Below are 19507 nucleotides of genomic sequence, written 5' to 3' on the forward strand. Positions count from 1 at the left end.
AGGCCGGCGGTCGGGGTTTGGGGGAGTCTGGAGTCGGGAGTGAGGAGTTGAGGAAGGAGCGCTCGAGTTTCCGAGGGACATTGGAACGCGGAGCTGTCCGTCACGCGCTCATCTGCATATTCGGGCGCCCGCCCCCTCCCCTGCTCCGCCCGCTCCGCCCGCTCCGCCCGCTCCCGCTGCCGGGCCGCGGCCGGGGGAGGGGCGGGGAGGGGAGGGCGGAGGAGGAGGAGGAGGAGGAGGAGGAGGCGGCGGGAGGGCGGGGGAGAAGGAGGGAGGGACGCGCAGGCTTTTGTGGCGCAGTCGCCTCCCGCGCAGCCCCAGCCCGCGGCCCGCGGCCCCGCAGCCCGGCCCGGCCGAGCCCCGAGCCCCGGCGCGCGCCCCCTCCCACTCGATCGTACTCCCGCCGCCCCCCCCCCTCCGCCGGCCTGCTCCCCGCCGCCGACCCCGTCACCTTCCCCGTGCCCCCCCCCCCCCCCCCCGCCCCCCCCCCCCCCCCCCCCTCCCCGTTCGGCCCGCGGGGACTGAGCGGAGGCCGTCCGCACGCAGGCCGGTCTGGTCCACTTGGGGGACGCACGGCCCGCGCCCCGCTCTGCGCTACGAAGAGGCCGGCCCAGGTGACCGCGCGCGTGTCCCCAGGCTCCGGCCGGGAGCCGCGGGCCGAAGGGAGGGCGGGGTGGCAGCGCCGGCGGCCCGGGTCCTCCTGGGAGTGGCGTGCGCGGCTCTCACCTCCACCTTCCCGGGTCCCCTCTGCCTCGCCGTGGAAGGCGCCCCGCGTGGCCTCGGGTCCGGTCGCCTGCCCCGCGCCGTCCCGCGTGTCCCTGCGGGACCCGGATCCCGGGCGCCTTCCTCGCGGACTGCCAGGAGGGCCCAGAGGTGAGCTTGCTGCCCCGAAGTCCACAGCGGAGACCCGGGGCTCTGGGCGTGAGGACTTTCCGCTTTGGGGAAGGTTTAGACACACGCCGCCCGTGTCCCACCCGCGAAGATGCCACCCCTCCCCCGAGAGTTTTATTTGATTTTATTTTAATAAGTTGACTCCTCCGTCAGACGTGTGTCGTAAAGCATTCTAGAGAATGACTGTCACCGGACAGACCGCCTCTGGCACGAAGCGAAGCCTTGCTGTCACTTGGGGAGGAAGGAGAAGGAGCCAGGCCGCTGGCAGGAGCGCAGGCAGCGGCAGAGGTAGCCCAGGTAACTGGCGGCTCGGACGTGCCTCTGGGGGCCCGGAGGGGAGATGCTTAGCGGCGGGCCCTGGGACCCCAGCCCCAGAAAACACTTCACTCCATTGCCCCTCTTCCACCCCTCCCCCACCAGGGGCAGGAGGGTGCTGGGGGAGGGGGTACTGGTCCCCGAGGGGGGGGGGTTGCTCAGGAGGTCCACCGGGTATCCGTGTGTGCGGTCCTGGGCTGACGCCCACCCAACAGGTGCCCCTTCCCCAGAGGCCGCCTCGGAAAGGTTTCCTGTAAGGTCCAATCGCTGCAGGTGAGGGCTCGGCCTGCAGCCCTCTCGCCCCCACACTTCGCTGCACTCTACCCTGGCAGCCCGGTTGCCGAGTTCTGTTAAGGTCCTGCGGGGGCAGACCCCGGGCTAGGCTGCAGCCCAGTCCTGTTGGCCAGCAGAACTTTGAAGACATAGTTAAGCTGCGTTTGTCTTTCCCTAGGTCCAGGGGAGCCCCTCCCAAACCCAGGTGTCGGGCTTCAGAAGAACCCATCCTCCGTGGCCTGCAGGCTTCTGGCTCCTAGTAGGTGCCCGTTGCCTCCAGCCGCCACCAGTCTTCGGGCTCCTGCCTGCCCAGGGCTCCCCCCTTCCTAAAATCCAGCCTCCTGGCTTCAACCTCCACATCGCCGCTTCCCACACGCTGGGCCACTTGGAGGACCCAGCCCGGTGGTTCCCACCACGCTGCCGCCCCACGTGGGCCGTCCTAACTCAGTGTAGGGCAGACTTTACAGCAATTATTGAAGTGTCGAAAAGGAAAGAGAAAATGGAGGGAGCATACCAGCGTCGGGGTCTGGGATGTTTTTGGTCTTCCAGAGAGGGGATTCTGGGAGGTAGAGGCCTCGAAAGAGAGTCACCCAGGTGGGATGACAAACGCAACAGCCAACGGATCAGATTGCAGGCTTCGGGGGTTCGCTTCCAATTAGATAGTTTAAGTGAAAAAAAAATCAGGTCTAATGTTGATCACCAAGGATGATTGGCCTGCAATGTTTCTATTTCCACCAAAGGCCAGTTCCTGCTGTGTTTCATTAGCATTTGGGGCTCGTCCCCTGGCCCTCCCTCTCTCTCCCTCCACCCCCCTTGGGCCTGATCTCTGCCAGGGGCAGAAAAGAAAACAGCGAATTATTACAAAAACATCCCCAGTTTGGAGCAGGAGCGTATGCTCCGGATACAGTCGATTTTGACATCAATTAAGTATATAAGCAGACAAGGCCACGTGGCTTTGGAGAGGCTCCCGCCGCCCAGGGCGCGTCTCCACCGCGGCTGTCTCCTCTTCGCCTCTTTCCCGCGAGCTGCTGATTCTGAAGACAGCCTCTTCCTCCCGCGTATTTCCCCCCGCAATTACAACCCTCCGCTGGATTCCAAATTCTCCATCCTGCTGCCTGCTACTAATAAAAACCGTCTACCTTGCACTATTAAGCAGTCGAATCGCAGTGCCTGCCGCTTTTATTGGTAGTGACTGTAGCAAATTAACATGCCTACGCAGAGACATTAAAACTTACGCTCGCTCCGCATTGTTCCTGGAATACATAAACTTCGTTTCACGTTAAAGCTCCCGGATGTTTTTTTTTTTTTTAAGTCACTTTCCTTGTCTTGGATTAAAGTTGGCTGGCCCTTCTTTTAAAACAAGTCAGTGGGAAAAACAGGCTGCAAGCGAGGAGGCCCGACGCGGTGGCTCGGCACGCGGCCGCCCGCGAGGGTGGCGAACTCCGTCCCCGGTGACCGCGGAGGGCGCAGGCCGCGCGGGGAGCGAGCCGCTGGCCCCGGGCCCCACTGGCCGCCCGTGCAGCAGGGCGGGGACCCGGGCGCTTTGGTGGCGGGCGAGGGTTGTCCGGGCGCCCGGCCGCGGCTGTTTTCGTGGCGTCCGAGCCGGAGCGGCGGACAGAGGCGAGGCCCGCGCGGCAGCCCCGGCCAGCTGCGGTGACAGCGCGATGGCTCGTAACCGTCACGTAGGCGGCGCGCGGTTTCGGGCTCGGTTTCCCTCTCCTCCCCTCCGCGCGCTGATGAAAAGAAGTTAACACCGTCGCATTTCTGTGTCTTGTCCCCACAGCCGCCGGTGCCTTTAGAGCGAGTCGGCGTGGACACGCACGTTTCAAGGAGCCGGGGCGTCCTGCGAGGCCGAGCGCGGAGAAAGGCCTGGAGCCGGGCTTGCGCCCGAGGGTCTCTCGGAAGGAGCTGGCGGCGCCGGCCGGGCCGCCTTGCAGACTCGGTCGGCCCTGGGCTCTCGGGCGGGGCGCGGGGAGGCCGGGGAGCGGCGCGGGCCCGGGAGTCGTGCGCGCGGGCGGCGAGGGGGCGCTGTGGCCCGCGGCTGCGGCCTGGTCCCTGCAGCGGTGGCCCCGGCGCAGTCCCCGGCCACTGAACGGCGGTGGGCGCTCTCGCCCCGGCCCGGCCTACCTCTGCCCGCGTCGCTTTAACTTGGGGAAGAAGGAAAACTAGGCCGGGGCGTTTCGATGAACCGAAGCCGCGCACGAACTTGTTTCACTCTGTCTCACTGCCGGGTAATGGGCGCAGTTTGTAGGGTTGGTGGCAACACTTACAAAATGGAACGTGTAATGGGGGGGGGGTCGATTAAGGTGAAGCGTACACATTTGCCCCCAGGGCTGTGACTTTCGCCACATCGGCGTGCGCGCGTCAGGGCACCTGCCCAGCGTGTTCCGAATCCCGGGTCGCTGCTGGCCCACGACTTCCTGGGGCCCTGCAGCAAACGCAGCCAGAAGGAGTCGGGGGTCACGAAGTTCGGGTCTGCAACTTCCTTTGTTTCCGTCTCCCTCTGTTTCTCGCAAAGCAGCGCTGGCCGCCGTGAACTGCGCGAAGAGCAAGTCCCAACGAGACGCGAATCTCTCTCCGGCGCGGGTACCTCCGGGCTCGTCTGACGGAGCTGCAGATGCGGCGCTCTTCGGAGGTTCTCAAACACGGTTCCGGTGAGACCTGTTCCCGCAGAGCGAGCGCGCGGGGAACCCTGGCAGGCGGGGGTGGGGTGGGGAGTCCCCTCGCCCCTGGCCTGGAGCCGCCTGCGGCCTCGCGGGAGGAGACCCGAGGGCGCGGCCCCCAGAGGCCGGGGGCAGCCCGTGGCGTCGGGACCCCAGCACCGAGGGCACCTCTCTGGCTCCCCAGGCACCGGTGTTTGGTTACCGGTCGCTGACTCGAGCGTAGCGACGTCAGACCCCGGTCCCTTCGCGCGGGCAGCCGAGTGTGCGTCCTCCCCGCGGCGCCCGCCTCCGACGCGTCCCCCCTTCCGCGCGTCCGGCGGCCTCTGTCCCTGCCCGCCCCCCGCCTCCCCCCGTCCGCGTCCTCCCAGCTCCTCTGCCGCCGCTTCCCCCGCCTCCGGCGCGCAGCCCCCGGGCCCGAATTCCATTCCCGGAGACCCGCTTCGGGAGCGGCCCGCGTGGGTCAGCGATCCGCGCGGGAGGCAGGTGGGCGAGCCCCCCCCCCCCCCCCCCCCCCCCCCCCCCCCCCCCGCGGCCGCCCCCCCCCCCCCCCCCCCCCCCCGGGCTTGGCCGTCGCCGCTCGAGCGGGGGGCGCACCTCCGGGGGCCGGCGGCGCAGACCGAGCGGAGCCCGCGGGCGCAGGAGCAGGTAGGACCCCCGCTCGCAGGAATACGCTGGCGAAGGAGGCTTCTCTTCAGCCGTCTGACGGCTGCTTTAGCGCCTGTCTGGGGCCGTGTTGCATCGCCTCGGGCTCACTCCTCGTCGGCCGTGTGTACCCCAAAACAGCTCGCCCAGACCGCCGACTCGGGGGCACAGGGCAGGCGCACAGGCCAGCCCGGCCCCTACCAAGCTCTCCCGGAGGCTGTGGCACACCTGGGATTGCTTAGGTAGGGAGGGCAGGACGGTTTTGTTTCTTTTTTGCTTTGGATTTGTTTTGTTTTTCTTTTGAAAAACCGGAGAGCATGCGGAAGCCATTTGACAAATTGCACCAAAACAGTCACCATGAAAACTTCAGTTGGGCAGCGTAGAAATGGCCGACCCCCGCCAGGGGGAGGACACTGGAGCGTTTGCAGATAGGACAAGCATTGCTGTGCAGAGTCAGAAAGAATCCTCAGAGTCCGTGAGTGAAGACGAGCCATTTGGTGGAAAAATGGACCCGAGATAGGAACAGACTCTGCAGAGAGCAGGTCTGAAAAGGCTCAAGGATGCCCCAGCTCCCTAGTGATGGGAAATCAGAGAGTGGCCCAGATGCGACTTTCTGTCCACTGGAGGCCACCGGACTAGGCCCCAGGGTGCAGGCACAGGGAATGTCTCTCACTGCAGTGCTAGCTTAAATTGCTGAGAGGAAGGTAGGGAGCTGTTCGGCAGCACGTGGGAGGTCAGCAGACACCCACTTCTCTGGTCTGCAACCCACTGCTTCCTGGTCCACCACAGAGAGCAGGCCAGTGGAGGCAGGGAGGGGTGGCCAAACACAGCCCGGCAGCGTTGTTTGCCAAGTGCAAACTGGAGACCCCCGGACCGCAGTCAGCGCAGGCCTGGATACGCAACGTGGGGCATATTTCATGGAATACGGTGGTCCCCAGGGGTGAGTGTGCTTGAAGGTAGTGCTCCTTGGGTCAAAATGTGTAAGTCCTGAAGGTACAAAGCTGAGTGAGAAAAAATGATCCTCAAAAAGGAAAAGGATTCGGGCAAGATGATGCAGAGGGTGGAGTTTTACGAATGACAATATTCTGTGCTATTTACAGACGGGGTGGGGGGCTGTCCCAGAGGCTGCTGTCACAGTGTGGGAAGGAAGGCCTTCACTCCCCTGCAGGGTGCCTGAGTACTTGTGAAGGGGGGGGGGGGGGATTTGGAGGGGGGTCCAGTGCTATTGGTGATGTTTTAATTCTGAAAAGTGTATCTGATGTAAATGTCCCACAAAGGGTGAATGATTATTAACTTGGAATGACGGTCACATGCAGTTATGTTACTCTGTACATTTCTATCGTGTGGAAATATTTTGTGTTGAAAATGAAAATAAAAAATAAGAGTTAGCATTTTAAAAAGTGTTATACTACAGAAGAAGTATAATTTAGGGGTTTTACGTAAAAACAAAACAAGGGGGTGCCTGGGTGACTCAGTCCGTCAAGCATCAGACTTTGGCTCAGGTCATGATCTCATGGTCCGTGAGTTCGAGTCCCGCGTTGGGCTCTGTGTCGACGGCTCGGAGCCTGGAGCCTGCTTCGGATTCTGTCTCCCTCTCTCTCTGGCCCTCCTCTTCTCATGCTCTGTCTCTCTCCAAAATAAATAAACATTAAAAAAATTAAAACAAAACAAACAAAACAAACAACTAGGTCTTGGGTTTGCTGTTCAGACCTTTAAATGGATTTTGTCACCTGTGTGTATGTCTTTGTGCCATTATCCGAGGCCCGGCAGGGGGACGGGCTGCTTGGGCAGCAGGCTCCCCAGGATCACTGTGCCTTCCATCTGGGGTCTGCAGAGTCACTGCCTCGCCTTGTGGGAGGTGGGCCTGGCCCCTGGCTCTGCTCTGGGCAGGGTGCACCGTGGGCACTGAGGCCTCCAGGGAAGGGGAAGGTTCAGGGAGCGCTGCAAGTGTCCGTGGGGAGAGGCTTGCCTTGACGCTGAGTGCATTCCCGCATCTTCCCTGATGTCACAGCGAACATCTTTAAGAAATTCCAATCGAGGTTAGAGAGAGGGGCTGGGGGCAGCACACAGCCTAGCGAGGAAAGGAGAAGAGAGGCGGGCCTGGGAGACAGACGGTGCTGCTCTGCCAGGCTGTGGCCCTTCAACACCGCCTCACTCCTGGAGGAGACTCCTCCGGCCTTTCTTGCCTCAAGCTCCTTCTAGAAACAAGGCACTCTCACTCTCCTCTCCGCTGCAGCCAGAGGGATCTGGGTCTTCACATACAAATCTGCTCAGGGCCCTTGCTCAGTGGGAGAAGCCGCGAGGCCGGGTCCTTTGGCCTGGCCCGTCAGCGATCATAGTGGTCTGCATATGTCATTCTGCTCCCCAACCTGTTTAGAGCCTGGCCAGGAGGTGGGCACTCTCGCCTGGGAACCACCGCACTTCCGAAAGCTTCCCTGTGCCAACATGGCCGAGAGCCCTTTGGAACTCGTTTCTGCCCACAGCTGTAGGCTGGCAGCTCCCCGGCTCTCTGCTCGCAGCACCCTGGCCCACTGGCCTTTCCACCAGCAGCCACATTCCCTCCCTGGCCTGGCCTCTACAGATTGCTTCACCCCGTCAGTCCTTCCCCCTCTTTCTCCTTGGGACCTGCTGGTGTCCGGGTAGGCGGGCTCTCTGACCTCATTCTCCCACCCCCCAGTCCAAGCCTGGGAAAGTCATGAACACTAAATAAGTGTTGAATAAATGAATGAATGAAAGAATGGGTGGATGAATGGCTCACTCCTGGTTGTTCATTTTTACTTGTAAGGGGCACAGCAAGGAGCCGAGGGAGATGAACCGAGAACTGACCCGGACACTTGTGGAGATTTCACCACTGCTTCCCCCTGGGGCAGTCCCCTGCACCTGAGCGTCGTGGACCTCCGGTCATGGGGCAGATCAGATGACAGGAGCCCTGGCTCTCCAATGTACGGCATGATCAATTTTGGGTGTTAAACTTTAGGACCTAATAGATATGCACATTGAAAATAACGTGGAGTTTTTAAAAAATCCCTGAGTTAGGGGCACCTGGATGGCTCAGTTGGTTGAGCGTCCAACTTTGCTCAGGTCATGATCTCACAGTTCGTGAGTTCGAGCCCCGCTGACAGCTCGGAGCCTGGAGCCTGCTTCGGATTCTGTGTCTCCCTCTCTCTCTGCCCCTCCCCCACTCTCACTCTGTCTCTCTCTCTCTCAAAAATAAATAAACATTAAAAAGAAAATTCCCGAGTTAGCCATCGGCCCCCAAACTTGCATTCCTTGAGCAAAGTGGGCATGCATTTTCTGTTTTGCATCCGGAATGACCTGTGCTGTTCCCAGCACATAGCAGGTGCTCACAGCAATTAATTGGGTTGACTGAATGAATGCGTGTTGACATTTGGGAAAAGGAAACTTGAACATGAGCAAACTGAACGGTGATGATGTTTTACATAAAATATTCAGGGTGGGAAAGAGTTATAGTATTTAAAAAATTAATTTGATTCCAGCAAGAATTTTGTGGATACAGGCAGATCAATTCCCAAATTTATTCTTAAAGGCATGGTCATTAGTACTGCTTAAATAATTTTAGTGAAGGACAAAGTAGGGGGAATCAGTCGATTTTATTTTAAGACGTTACATGGCTACCAGAGTCCGGAGTATGTGGTGCTGGTGGAGGGACAGACATGTAGACCATCGGAGCAGAATAGAGAGCACAGACACAGACCCACACGAGCCTGACCTGTTTGATGACAATGAAAAACGATTCAATGGAGGAAAGTTAGTCTTTTCCACAAATGGCGCTGGAGTCACTGGACATTCCCAGCAAAACAACAACATGTACATCATGTCAGCCCAACTCTCACACGTTGCTCAATAATGAACTAAAAACGGATCACTGACTTAAATGGAATTGTAGAACTTTGAGAAAAACATAGAAGAAAATCTTTAAGATCTAGGAGCTAGGCAGTGAATTCTTAGGCCAGAAAAAGCATACCCAGAAAAGGAAAATTTGATTAATTGAACTTGATCCAAATTAAAATTTTTGTTCTGGGAAAGACACTTCCAGTTTTAACTATTATTCTTTTTGTGAAAGATATTTGTAAAAGAACACAAAGATGAGCTGCAGAGTGAGGGAATTATCTGCAAAACACATATCCAACAAAGGACTAGTATCTACAATATATAAAGAACACTAAAACAAAGCAAAGCAAACAAAGAAAGAAAGAAAACAATGACAGGAGACCATCATTTGGAATTTGGACAAAAGATCTAAGAAGACATTTCACCAAAAAGGATATAGAGATGGAAAATAGGCACATGAACAGATGTTCAATGTCATCAAGGAAATGCAAATTAAAACCACAATGAAAGGCATGACCCCCCTCGAATGGCAAAGGTAAATAGAAGAGTGACACCCTCAAATGCTGGTGACCACGTGGAGAAGCGGACACATCCACACCTTGCTGGTGGGCATAACAGAATGATACATTCACTCTGGAAAACAGTTGGGCAGTTTCTTCCAAAACAAAACTTGAAACTCCCACGGAGTCTGGCAGTTGCGTTCTTGGGCATTGGTCCCAGAGAAACAGAAACGTGCATTCACACCGACTCTGCACACGGATGTTCCCAGCAGCCTTATTTGTAATAGAAACTGGAATCAGCCAGATGTCCTTCTGAGGCCGCTACTGCTCAGCTGTGCACACAGTGAGCTGTGGGTCCACGAGGCAATCCCAATGGGTCTCCAGAGAATTAGGTTGTGGGACAAGAGACAATCCCAAAGGCTACCTACGGCACGACACATAGAATCTAAATCAAAAATGGATAGAACGTTTCGGAATGAGAAGATCGGAGAAGCGGGCACCAGTTTGGTGGGGACAAGGGTGGGGAGTTGGGGGAGGTGAGGGAAATGGGCATGTCCATACAAGGGAATGGGAGGCACCCTTGGGATATTTTGTGCTGCCCCCTCTGAGCACTGTGACCAGGGCCCGGTGAGACCACCCCCTTCCCAGGACACAGAACCAGGAGCCACATCAGTGTCCCTGCGCTGAGGCTCTGGGGGGAAGTTGCAGGAGCACCAGGCAGACACTCAGGAAGCGGAACTCTAAGAGGGGACCTTTCTGCATTGTTCTCTTAATTTCAGGGAGGCCTGGAGGGGAGGATTTGTAACAGTACCAGTGGATACAAATCAGTCACAAAATTTGGTGGATTCTTTCTTCATTTGTTTTTTTTTTTTTTTTTTTCAAAATGCTATTATTGTGTGCAGAAAGATTTGTAAGGATACACAGGAAACGCCAAGTAACTATTCAGGAGGAGTGAAATCTGCAGCATGAAATCGGAAGAATCTCCATTTTGCCACTTCATGTGTATTTGGTAATTTTAAAAAGCTATGTGCCAAGTGATGAATCGGGTGTATACGATAAAGGAGTGAGAGGAACAGCATGTCTCTATATCCGTTCTCTTTTGAACTCTCTGACTTTGCCAGAGTTTTACATGACTCTCTGAGAAAAATATTTATGGTCAGCTTTTATATATAGATTTTGAAATAAAGCACATAATCAATTATATTTCAGATAAGTGCACATATATTTCTAATTTGTATTTAGCATCAAAATATTTTTATTTATATCTCTCCCCATATATCGAAAGTCTTATTTCCTTCAACATGGTATATTCATTTATTTGATTTATCTCAAAATATATTGCATTGACATTATTAATAACAATAAATTCACTGAGTGCAGTGGTTTTTTAAATTTCCTTGCAATTTTTTTTTGTATCTGGAAAACATCATGTTTAGGATGCATGAGGCACTGTGTTCAAAATTACTTGAAAGTATTAACATTATCTCATCAAGGTTATACAGGTTTATGTATTTCTATCTACCTTGATTTTAGGGTTTTTCCCCTTTTGGATTGGATTCCATTTAAAAAAATTTAATGTTTCTATATTTTTGAGAAAGAGAGACAGAGCACGAGCAGGGGAGGGGCAGAGAGACACAGAATCCGAAGCACCTCCAGGCTCCGAGCTGTCAGCACAGAGCCCAATGCGGGGCTCGAACTCACGAACTGTGAGATCATGACCTGAGCAAAGTTGGACGCTCAACCGACTGAGCCACCCAGGTGCCCCTGGATTCCATTTTTTGCAGAATAATTCCCATGGTTTCAGTGTTATGAGCAGTGAACTCAGCAAAGTCTTGCCTCTTTCCTTCCCTTTTATTTGTCTCCCCCACCGCCATCAGTCCATCTTCGTCAGCTTCTAGGAAGTCTTCCCCGTTTCTTTTTGCAAATGTAAGCCAAGATATGCGTGCATTCATGACAATAAGTAAATCCTCTCCCTTTCTTTCTTTAAAAAAATTTTTTTTTGATGTTTATTTATTTTTGAGACAGAGACAGAGCATGAACAGGGGAGGTGCAGAGAGAGAGGGAGACACAGAATCTGAAACAGGCTCCAGGCTCTGAGCTGTCGGCACAGAGCCCGACGCAGGGCTCGGACTCACAGACCGTGAGATCATGACCTGAGCTGAAGTCGGACGCTTAACCGACTGAGCCACCCAGGCGCCCCTCTCCCTTTCTTTCTTAGAGACGAGGTAGCCTATTGTACACACTATTCAACACCCTGCTACTTTTTTTGTAACAATAAATCAAGGACCTCACTACAAATTACTTTGTAGAGACTTTCCTCATTTTTTTCAAAAGTACCTTGGATTCCTCTTGGAATTCATCTTGGAATGCATTGCGGTCAATCAACCAGACCCTTCGTAAAGATATTTGTGTCGTTTAAGCTTTCGCTTTTAGAAACAGTGCTGCGGTTTCTACGAAGGCTGTCCCGTATTTGTAGCGGTCCAGGAGCAGGATGGATTGTAAGAAGTGGGGTGACCGGGTCGCGGGGTGGACGGATGTGCGGTGTCGTCAGGGACGAGGCTGGCGGTACGGTCTCATGTCTCTCAGCAAGGCGGGAGGGCGCTGGCTGCTTCACACGCGTGCCAACACTTGGCATGCTCAGTCTCTTCCACTTAGCCGCTCTGGTGGCTGTGACAGGTGTTTTCTCAGATTCTGTATTTGTGTGTTTGATGTCCATGCATCACAGCGCCAACATGTCTCATCAACATAGAAACAAGAGTCCTCATGCGTGTAAGGGAACCAAGTCCCGCAGCCTATCAGAGGGTAAAGCACCGTGCACAAATGGGGTTCATCCCGGGAACTGAGAGTTGACTCAACTTGGAAAAATCGATGTAATTCACTATGTCAAGAGAGTAAAGGGGATAAATCATGTCAGTAGATGGAGAAAAAAGTGGACAAATTTATGACTCCTTTATTAAGAACGCTCAGAAAACCATGGGCAGAATGAAATCGCTCAGTTGGATGGAGAACACCAACATTGCACCACGGCGGACATCAGTGTTAACCAGAGAAGAGTTAATGCCTTTCAGGGTTGGGAGCACGATAAGGATTTGCGCTGGATCTCGGCATTGCCCTGGGGGTCTTAGCCGGTGTAATAAGATAATAAGCAGACAAGCAAACAAGCAAATGAAGAAATAAGGCAAAATTTGGGGAGGTTTCTTAGGCAGCATGATTGTGAAAAACAAGTATCAATCAGAATTAGTATGTGAATGTAGCAAGGTCACAGGATAGAAAATCCATATTAAAACAATTGCATTTCTTTTTATTTTATTTTGTTTTATTTTCATCATGACAAGTGTACTCTTTAATCCCCATCACCCATTTCTCCATCCCCTGACCCACCTCCCCGCTGGTGACCATCGATATGTTCTCTGTAGTTAAGAGTTTGTTTCTTGGTTTGTCTCCTCTTTTTTTTTCCCCTTTGCTCATTTGTTTCGTTTCTTAAATGCCACATAAGTGAAATCATATATTTGTCTTTCTCTGACTGACTTACTTTGCTGAGCATAATACTGTCTAGTTCTATCCATGTCATTGCAAATGGCAAGATTTCATTCTTTTTTATGGCTGAGCAGTATTCCATTTTCTATATATACCACATCTTCTCTCTCCATCCATCAGTTAATGGACGTTTGGGCAAGAGGTTTCCTTTTTCTCCACATCCTCACCAGTACTTGTTTCTTCTGTTTTTTTTTTTTTTTGTCTTTAAAGATTTTATTTTTAAGTGATCTCTACACCCAATGTAGGGCTCAAACTTACAACCCTGAGACTGAGTTTCATGCTCTACTGACTGAGCCAACCAGGCCCTCTACCGCGTTTCTGATTTTGGTCATTCTGACAGGTGTGAGGTGACAAATCTCCAAGGTTTTAATTTCTATTTCTCTGATGATGAGTGATGCTGAACCTCTTTTCATGTGTCTGTTGGCCATCTGGATGTCTTCTTTGGAGAAATGCCTGTTCATGTCTTCTGCCCTTTTTTAAACTGGATTATTTGTTTTGGGGGTGTTGAGTCGATCAATTCTTTATATATTTTGGTTACTAACCCTTTTTGGCAGATATTTTATTTGCAAATATCTTCTATTCAGTTGGTTGCCTTCTAGTTTTGTTGATTGTTTCCTTTGCTGTGCAGAAGCTTTTTATTTTGATGTAGTCCCAATAGTTTATTTTTGCTTTTGTTTCCTTTACCTCAGGAGACATACCTAGAAAAATGCTGCTATGGCTGATGTCAGACAGATTACTGCCTGTGCTCTCTTCCGAGATTTTTATGGATTTATGTCTCACATTTAGGCCTTTAGTCAATTTTGAGTTTACTTTTGTGTAGGATGTAAGAAAGTGCTCCAATTTCATTCTTTTTCATGTTGTTGTTCAGTTCTCTCAACACCATTTGTTGCGGAGACATTTTCCCCATTGTATATTCTTTCCTGCTTTATCGAAGATTAATTGACCATTTAATTGTGGGTTCATTTCTGGGGGTTTTTTTTTTGTTCAATTCCATTGATCTATATGTCTATTTCTTTAAAGTTTATTTATTTATTTTGAGAGAGAGATTGAGAGAGAGACCAGGTGTACATGGGCATCCATGAGCAGGGGAGGGACAGAGGGGAAGAGAGAGAATCCCAAGCAGGCTCTGCACTGACTGTGTGGAGCCTGACCTGGGGTTTGAACTCACAAACTCAAATCATGACCTGAGCTGAAATCAAGAGTCAGATGCTCAGCCAACTGAGCCACCCAGGCACCCATCTGTCTGTTTTTATGCCAGTACCATACTGTTTTAGTTACCACTCCTTTTTTAATGTAACCTGAAACCTGGAATTATGGTACGTCCAGTTTTTGTCATTCTTTTCTCAATTGCTTTGGCTATTCAAGATCTTTTGTGGTTGCATACAAATGTTAGGATTGTTTGCTCTCATTCTGTGAAAATGTTGGTATTTTGCTAGGGATTACACGAAATCTGTAGATTGCTTTCAGTAGAATAGACATTTGATAAAACACAATTATATTGCTACAATGTAGCAATAAGTTATAGGAAATTTAATTTTTGACAATTTTTTAACAAACACGCATTTAAATTTGAACGAGTACGAATCAATTGAGTCAAATGTATCACACAAAAACTCTACCCAGAACACTACGCAAGAGTGAGGGAGGGAAGTGTCGATAAAATGAGAGGTATGTCACACTCCTGGATTGCAAACTCCATCTGTTAAGATGTCCATTCTCCCCGGATCGGTATGTAGACATACGGCATCAATCAACACATCGGTGGTTTGTTTTGTTTTGTTTTGTTTTTTCGGAGAAACTGATAGACTTACTCTAAAGTTTATGTGCAGTTACAAAGAACAAGATAAGTTGAACAATTTTGAAGGAGAACCAACTTGGAAAGCTTATGCCACTTGACTTTAAGCCTGACGATAAAGTTATGGTGATTAAGACAGTTTGACACGGGTGAATAGAAAGACCTATAGACCCACAGAACAGAATAGGGAGCCCAACGTAGATCTGTACATAGATGATCACTTAGTCTTTCATTTATTTATTTTTTGAAAATCCATGTTAGTTAACATACAGTATAGTCTTGGCTTCAGGAGTAGAACCCAGTGATTCACTACTTACAAATGACACCCAGTGCCCATCCCAACAGGTGTCCTCCTTCATGCCCATCACCCATCTAGCCCATCCCCCCACCACCTCCTTTCCAGCAACCCTGTTTGTTCTCTGTATTTAAGAGTCTCTTATGTTTCGCCTCTCTGTTTTTATCTTATTTTTCCTTCTCTTCCCCTATGTTCATTTGTTGTGTTTCTTAAATTCCACATATGAGTAAAAGCATATATTTGTCTTTCTCTGCCTGACTTATTTCGGTTAGCATAATACACTCTAGCTCCATCCACGTTGTTGCAAATGGCAAGATTTCATTTTTTTGATTGCTGAGTAATATTCCATTGCATGTATATACATACATATATACACACAACGTCTTCTTTATTCATTCACCAGTTCGATGGACATTTGGGCTCTTTCCGTAATTTGGTTATTGTTGATAGCGCTGCTATAAACATTGGGGTGTGTGTATCCCTTTGAAATAGCATTTTTGTGTCTTTTGGATAAATTCCTAGTAGTGCAATTTCTGGGTCATAGGGTGGTTCTGTGTTTAATTTTTTAGGAGCCTCCATACTGTTTTCCACAGCGGCTGCACCAGTTTGCATTCCTGCCAACAGTGCAAGAGGGTTCCCCTTTCTCCACATCCTGGCCAACATCTGTTGTTTCCTGAGTTGTTACTTTTAGCCATTCTGACAGGTGTGAGGTGGTATCTCATCATGGTTCTGATTTGCATTTCCGTGATGATGAGTGACGTTGAGCGTCTTTTCATGTGTCTGTTGGCCATCTGGATGTCTTCTTTGGAAAAGTGTCTATTCATGTCTTTTGCCCATTTCTTCACTGAATTATTTGGTTTTGGGGTGTTGAGTTTGATAAGTTCATTGTGGATTTTGGATACTACCCCTTTAGATGGTCACTTAGTTTTGACATAAATACCTTGGTGCAAGAGCAACTCAATATCCACATGAAAAAAAATGAACTTTGTGTTCTACCTCAGACCATACACTGAGTTATTTTGAAATGGATCATAAATCTAAATGCAAAAGCTAAAACATCTGGAAAAAAATCATATGAGCATATCTTCACAGTTTCGGTGATTCAAATATTCCTTAGATAGGACACACACAAGAATATCCTTAAAAGAAAAAAGGCATTAGTTGCAGTTCAAGTGATCCATACGTGAAAAGGACAATACAATGAAAGGACAAGCCACAGTGTATAATTTGTGATATAGATTATATTGTTTATAGCATGAATCCTGTGATCTAAGATATATTGTATACGGTGTATAATTTGACCAAAATACATATATATAAACACATCATATACTTTGGTAAGAAGACAAGGAGCCTAATAAAAAATGGGCAAAAGTCTTGAATGGACACATGCCAAAAGAAGATGTAAAATGGCCAATAAGCCTTTCAGAAATGGTCGACGTCGTTAGTCATAAGAGAAATGCAAACTTAAAGCACAAGATACTACTACAAACCCATTAGAGTCAGGCTAAAACTAAAGCCTGAGAATATCAAGTGTTAACAACGATGAGGAACAAGCCAGATTCTTCACTACCGCTGGTGGGGTGTGAAATCACACGTGCACTTGGAAAACTCTTGGCACTTTTATATATAGTTCAGCATCCACTTGCCACTCATCTAAGAGATTCTACTCTTAGGTATTTACCCAAGAGAAAAGAATACACATGTCCTGCAAACTATTCGACCCAAATGTTTATTGTGGTACTATTCGTAACAGCCCCAAACTGGAAACAAGCCAAGTATTTATCAATAGATGAATGGAGAGTTAAGTTGTAGTCTATTTACCAAATGTAATAACGCCATAATCAAAAGGCTGAACTACCACACACAACATGGGTGGATCTCAAAAACATTTTGTTGAAACAAGAAAATAGATACAAAAGAGGGTAGATAGTCTAGAAGGGCGTGCCGATGGTGTTCTAGAACAGTACTGGCTAAGATTAATCAGGAGCCTAGAAGCCGCCTGGGACGTCAGTGGTGGAGGACTAAGACGGGTCGGGGCAGGTGGAGACCTGACCCGATATGCCGATCGGTGTCATGATTGTATGCATGTGTATATTTATGAAAGCTACCAAATTGGACACTTACCATCTGATCTTTGTATCATATATAAATTATGCTTTAAGTAGCAAACATATACGTCTTACGTTTTACTAAAATTACAAAACAATGTTTAAAATACTCCTGGGGCTCCTGGGTGGCTCAGTTGGTTGAGCGACCGACTTTGGCTCAGGTCACGATCTCGCGGTCTGTGAGTTCGAGCCCTGCGTCAGGCTCTGGGCTGACAGCTCGGAACCTGGAGCCTGCTTCGGATTCTGTGTCTCCCTCTCACTCTGTCCCTCCCCCACTCATGCTCTGTCTCTATCTCAGAAATAAATAAACATTAAAAAAATTTTTTTAAATACTCCTAAAGAGTTTATGTTTACATCCCTCCGCCTGTTTACCAAATCCTGTCCGACCTGGACGTTCTCAATCATTTCTATCTTTAGCAGTATGACTGGAGATAAATAATGTTTTACCCGTGTGCTAACTCTCCTTTGTCTTTTGTTACATTTGAGCCTGAACACATCTCATATTTATTGGTCAGTTAGCTTTCTGCTTCTGTGAATTGTCCCCTTAGTTTCTTTTCTTTTTTTAAATTTTATTGTTGATCTTTCTGTTATTAACAAGTGATCTTGTAACTTATGATACTAAGCCTTTTACATCCATGTAAATAGAAATTATTTTCCTAACGTTTTGATCTTTCAACTCAATTTAAAGTATTTTTTAACTTAAATAAGTCCTTGATTTATCAAGGACTTAGTATCGTCTGTCAGTGGTTTATAAGTTGTGACCTTTTGGTTGATTGAAGACATGTCTTCAAAGAACCTAGAACGCCAAATATGTGTTTCTTTTTGTAACTATAGGCCTTTCACAGTAACATTTTTTATTCATTGGGAATTATCTTTTTAATGATGTGAGGTAACATTTCCTGAATGGATAGCAAATTTTCCCAAGCTTTGAATTTGTTTCTTCTACCAATGACAAGTTGAAACAGCCTCCACTCTTTCATATTATGTTTCCACAGATTTGCGGGTCTCATCTAGTCGGTCTTTTTTTCTAAGTTGGTTTTTATTTTTATCAAAGTTATATATCGTCATCATTTGAAAACTCAGCCCCCTCCTCCCCTTCCCTGTTGTTTGCTCTGCCCAGACTGTGCCCCTCACAGGCTCCTCACACCCAGGAGGGAGAGGCCCCCTTGCCTTGCACCTGCACAAGCCTCAGGACAGGTTTTCATCAACAGAGTACAACGGAAGCAACTTTCAGCGACATCCAGCTCCAGCAGGGGACGGGGGCTTTGCTTCCTGGGCCCCCGGCTGCCATGTTATAAGGAAGCTCAGGCCAGACCCCCTCCTCCCCCAGGCAGACAGAGGCCCCTCTGGGAGAGGGCATCTTGGACGCTTCCGTGAGCTCCCGGCTGGATGTGGCCAACAGGAGGGGCTCCCATCCGAGTTCAGGCAGCTCACAGAATCATGAGACATAACACAATGTACATGATTTAAGTCACTAGGTTTGGGACAATTTGTGTCCCAGCAACAGCTAACTGTTACACTGACCTTGGCAAATTACTGGTTCCCAGTGACCTTCAGTCTTCTGCTCTGTGCAATAGGGCTACAATGGCTTCCTTAGAAGGCTGTCCTTTTTAAAAAACTATTATTATTTTTTATTTAAATTCAAGTTGCTTAACTATAGAGTAGTGCTAGTTTCGGGAGTAGAATCTGGGGATTCGTCACTTGCATACGACAGCCAGTGCTCATCCCGACAGGCGAGGGGGCTGTTCCTTAGCAGGAACAGACCCTGGGGACCTAGCCCAGGGCCTGACACACACACCCGGTGTGTGGGGGTCAAGAGCCACACGTGGCTTTCGACGATATACTTGTTCTCCTGGTTTCTCTGTAGCTGAGAACACTTTAACACTTTCTTCCATACTTTTTAATTTGGGGGTGGGGACGTTGGCGGAGGCATGGAAATCGACTTCAGCGCGCTGACCTCGCACGTTCCTGTCCTCTGATGGGGACGATGGCGACAGATCCCTGTTTTAGACTAAATCCAGCCACAGTCCCCGAGGGAAAACGGGGCAGTGACTACAACCGGGCGTGACACAGGAAGAGGCGGAAAGGTGTCTGTGTCACATCTGAGTGATCCCCGCCGGCTCATCACCAGACCGCCAGATTGGACGAGCCGTGGCGGAGATGGGGGTGCAGGGACGTGGCCCCGAGAGGCAGCTTGGCCTGGAAGCATGGAAGCACTCCATCGCCCCACCAGAGGCGGCTCGCGGGACGTGCTCACTCCCGGCTCAGCAGGATGGGGCTGCTGTTGGCATTTGGAAAGAGGTGGCCGTTGAATGACTGAGTCAGTAACAACGCAGAGGTTGTCTAGTTATCTGTTAGATGTAGCTACTTGGACTTCACAGTGGATGCGGCGTGCTTTCTGCCAAGGGCAAGGAGGGTGTCTCCAAAGCCTGGCCTCTGGGCAGCGGTGGTGAAGAGCCGCGGGCCCGGCCGGGTTTCAGGCTGAAGGTGGCACCAGGCTCGAGGGCCACCAGGACGGCAGAGGCCAGGGCCCGAGCTTAGTGGCGCTCCCAGGATAACTCCTCCCTCCCAAAGACAGGAGGATTGAGGCCGTTGAGAAAGGGAGAGCACAGAGGCTTGTAGCTGTCAGCGCA

The 19507-nt window shown here is 50.4% G+C and overlaps 1 protein-coding gene across 2 annotated transcripts; it reads left to right on the top strand.

Annotated features, from left to right (window-relative positions):
• Positions 1-499: 499 nt before the first annotated feature.
• LOC125918118 (translation initiation factor IF-2-like) lies at positions 500-4638 on the top strand. 2 transcript variants are annotated; one of them, XR_007456383.1, is made up of 3 exons: positions 500-873; positions 1045-1188; positions 1658-4638. XR_007456383.1 is itself a non-coding variant. In XM_049624159.1 (2 exons), exons 1-2 carry the CDS (start codon positions 1071-1073, stop codon positions 3646-3648), a joined length of 504 nt encoding a protein of 167 aa, XP_049480116.1. In that variant the 5' UTR covers positions 500-1070; the 3' UTR covers positions 3649-4638. The 2 variants fall into 2 exon arrangements, 1 of the variants encoding a protein (XP_049480116.1); XM_049624159.1 differs by having other exon boundaries at positions 500-1188; positions 3263-4638.
• Positions 4639-19507: the final 14869 nt, after the last annotated feature.

The sequence above is a fragment of the Panthera uncia genome, unplaced genomic scaffold (genome assembly GCF_023721935.1).
Source record: "Panthera uncia isolate 11264 unplaced genomic scaffold, Puncia_PCG_1.0 HiC_scaffold_457, whole genome shotgun sequence".
Classification (NCBI taxonomy): Eukaryota; Metazoa; Chordata; class Mammalia; order Carnivora; family Felidae; genus Panthera; species Panthera uncia.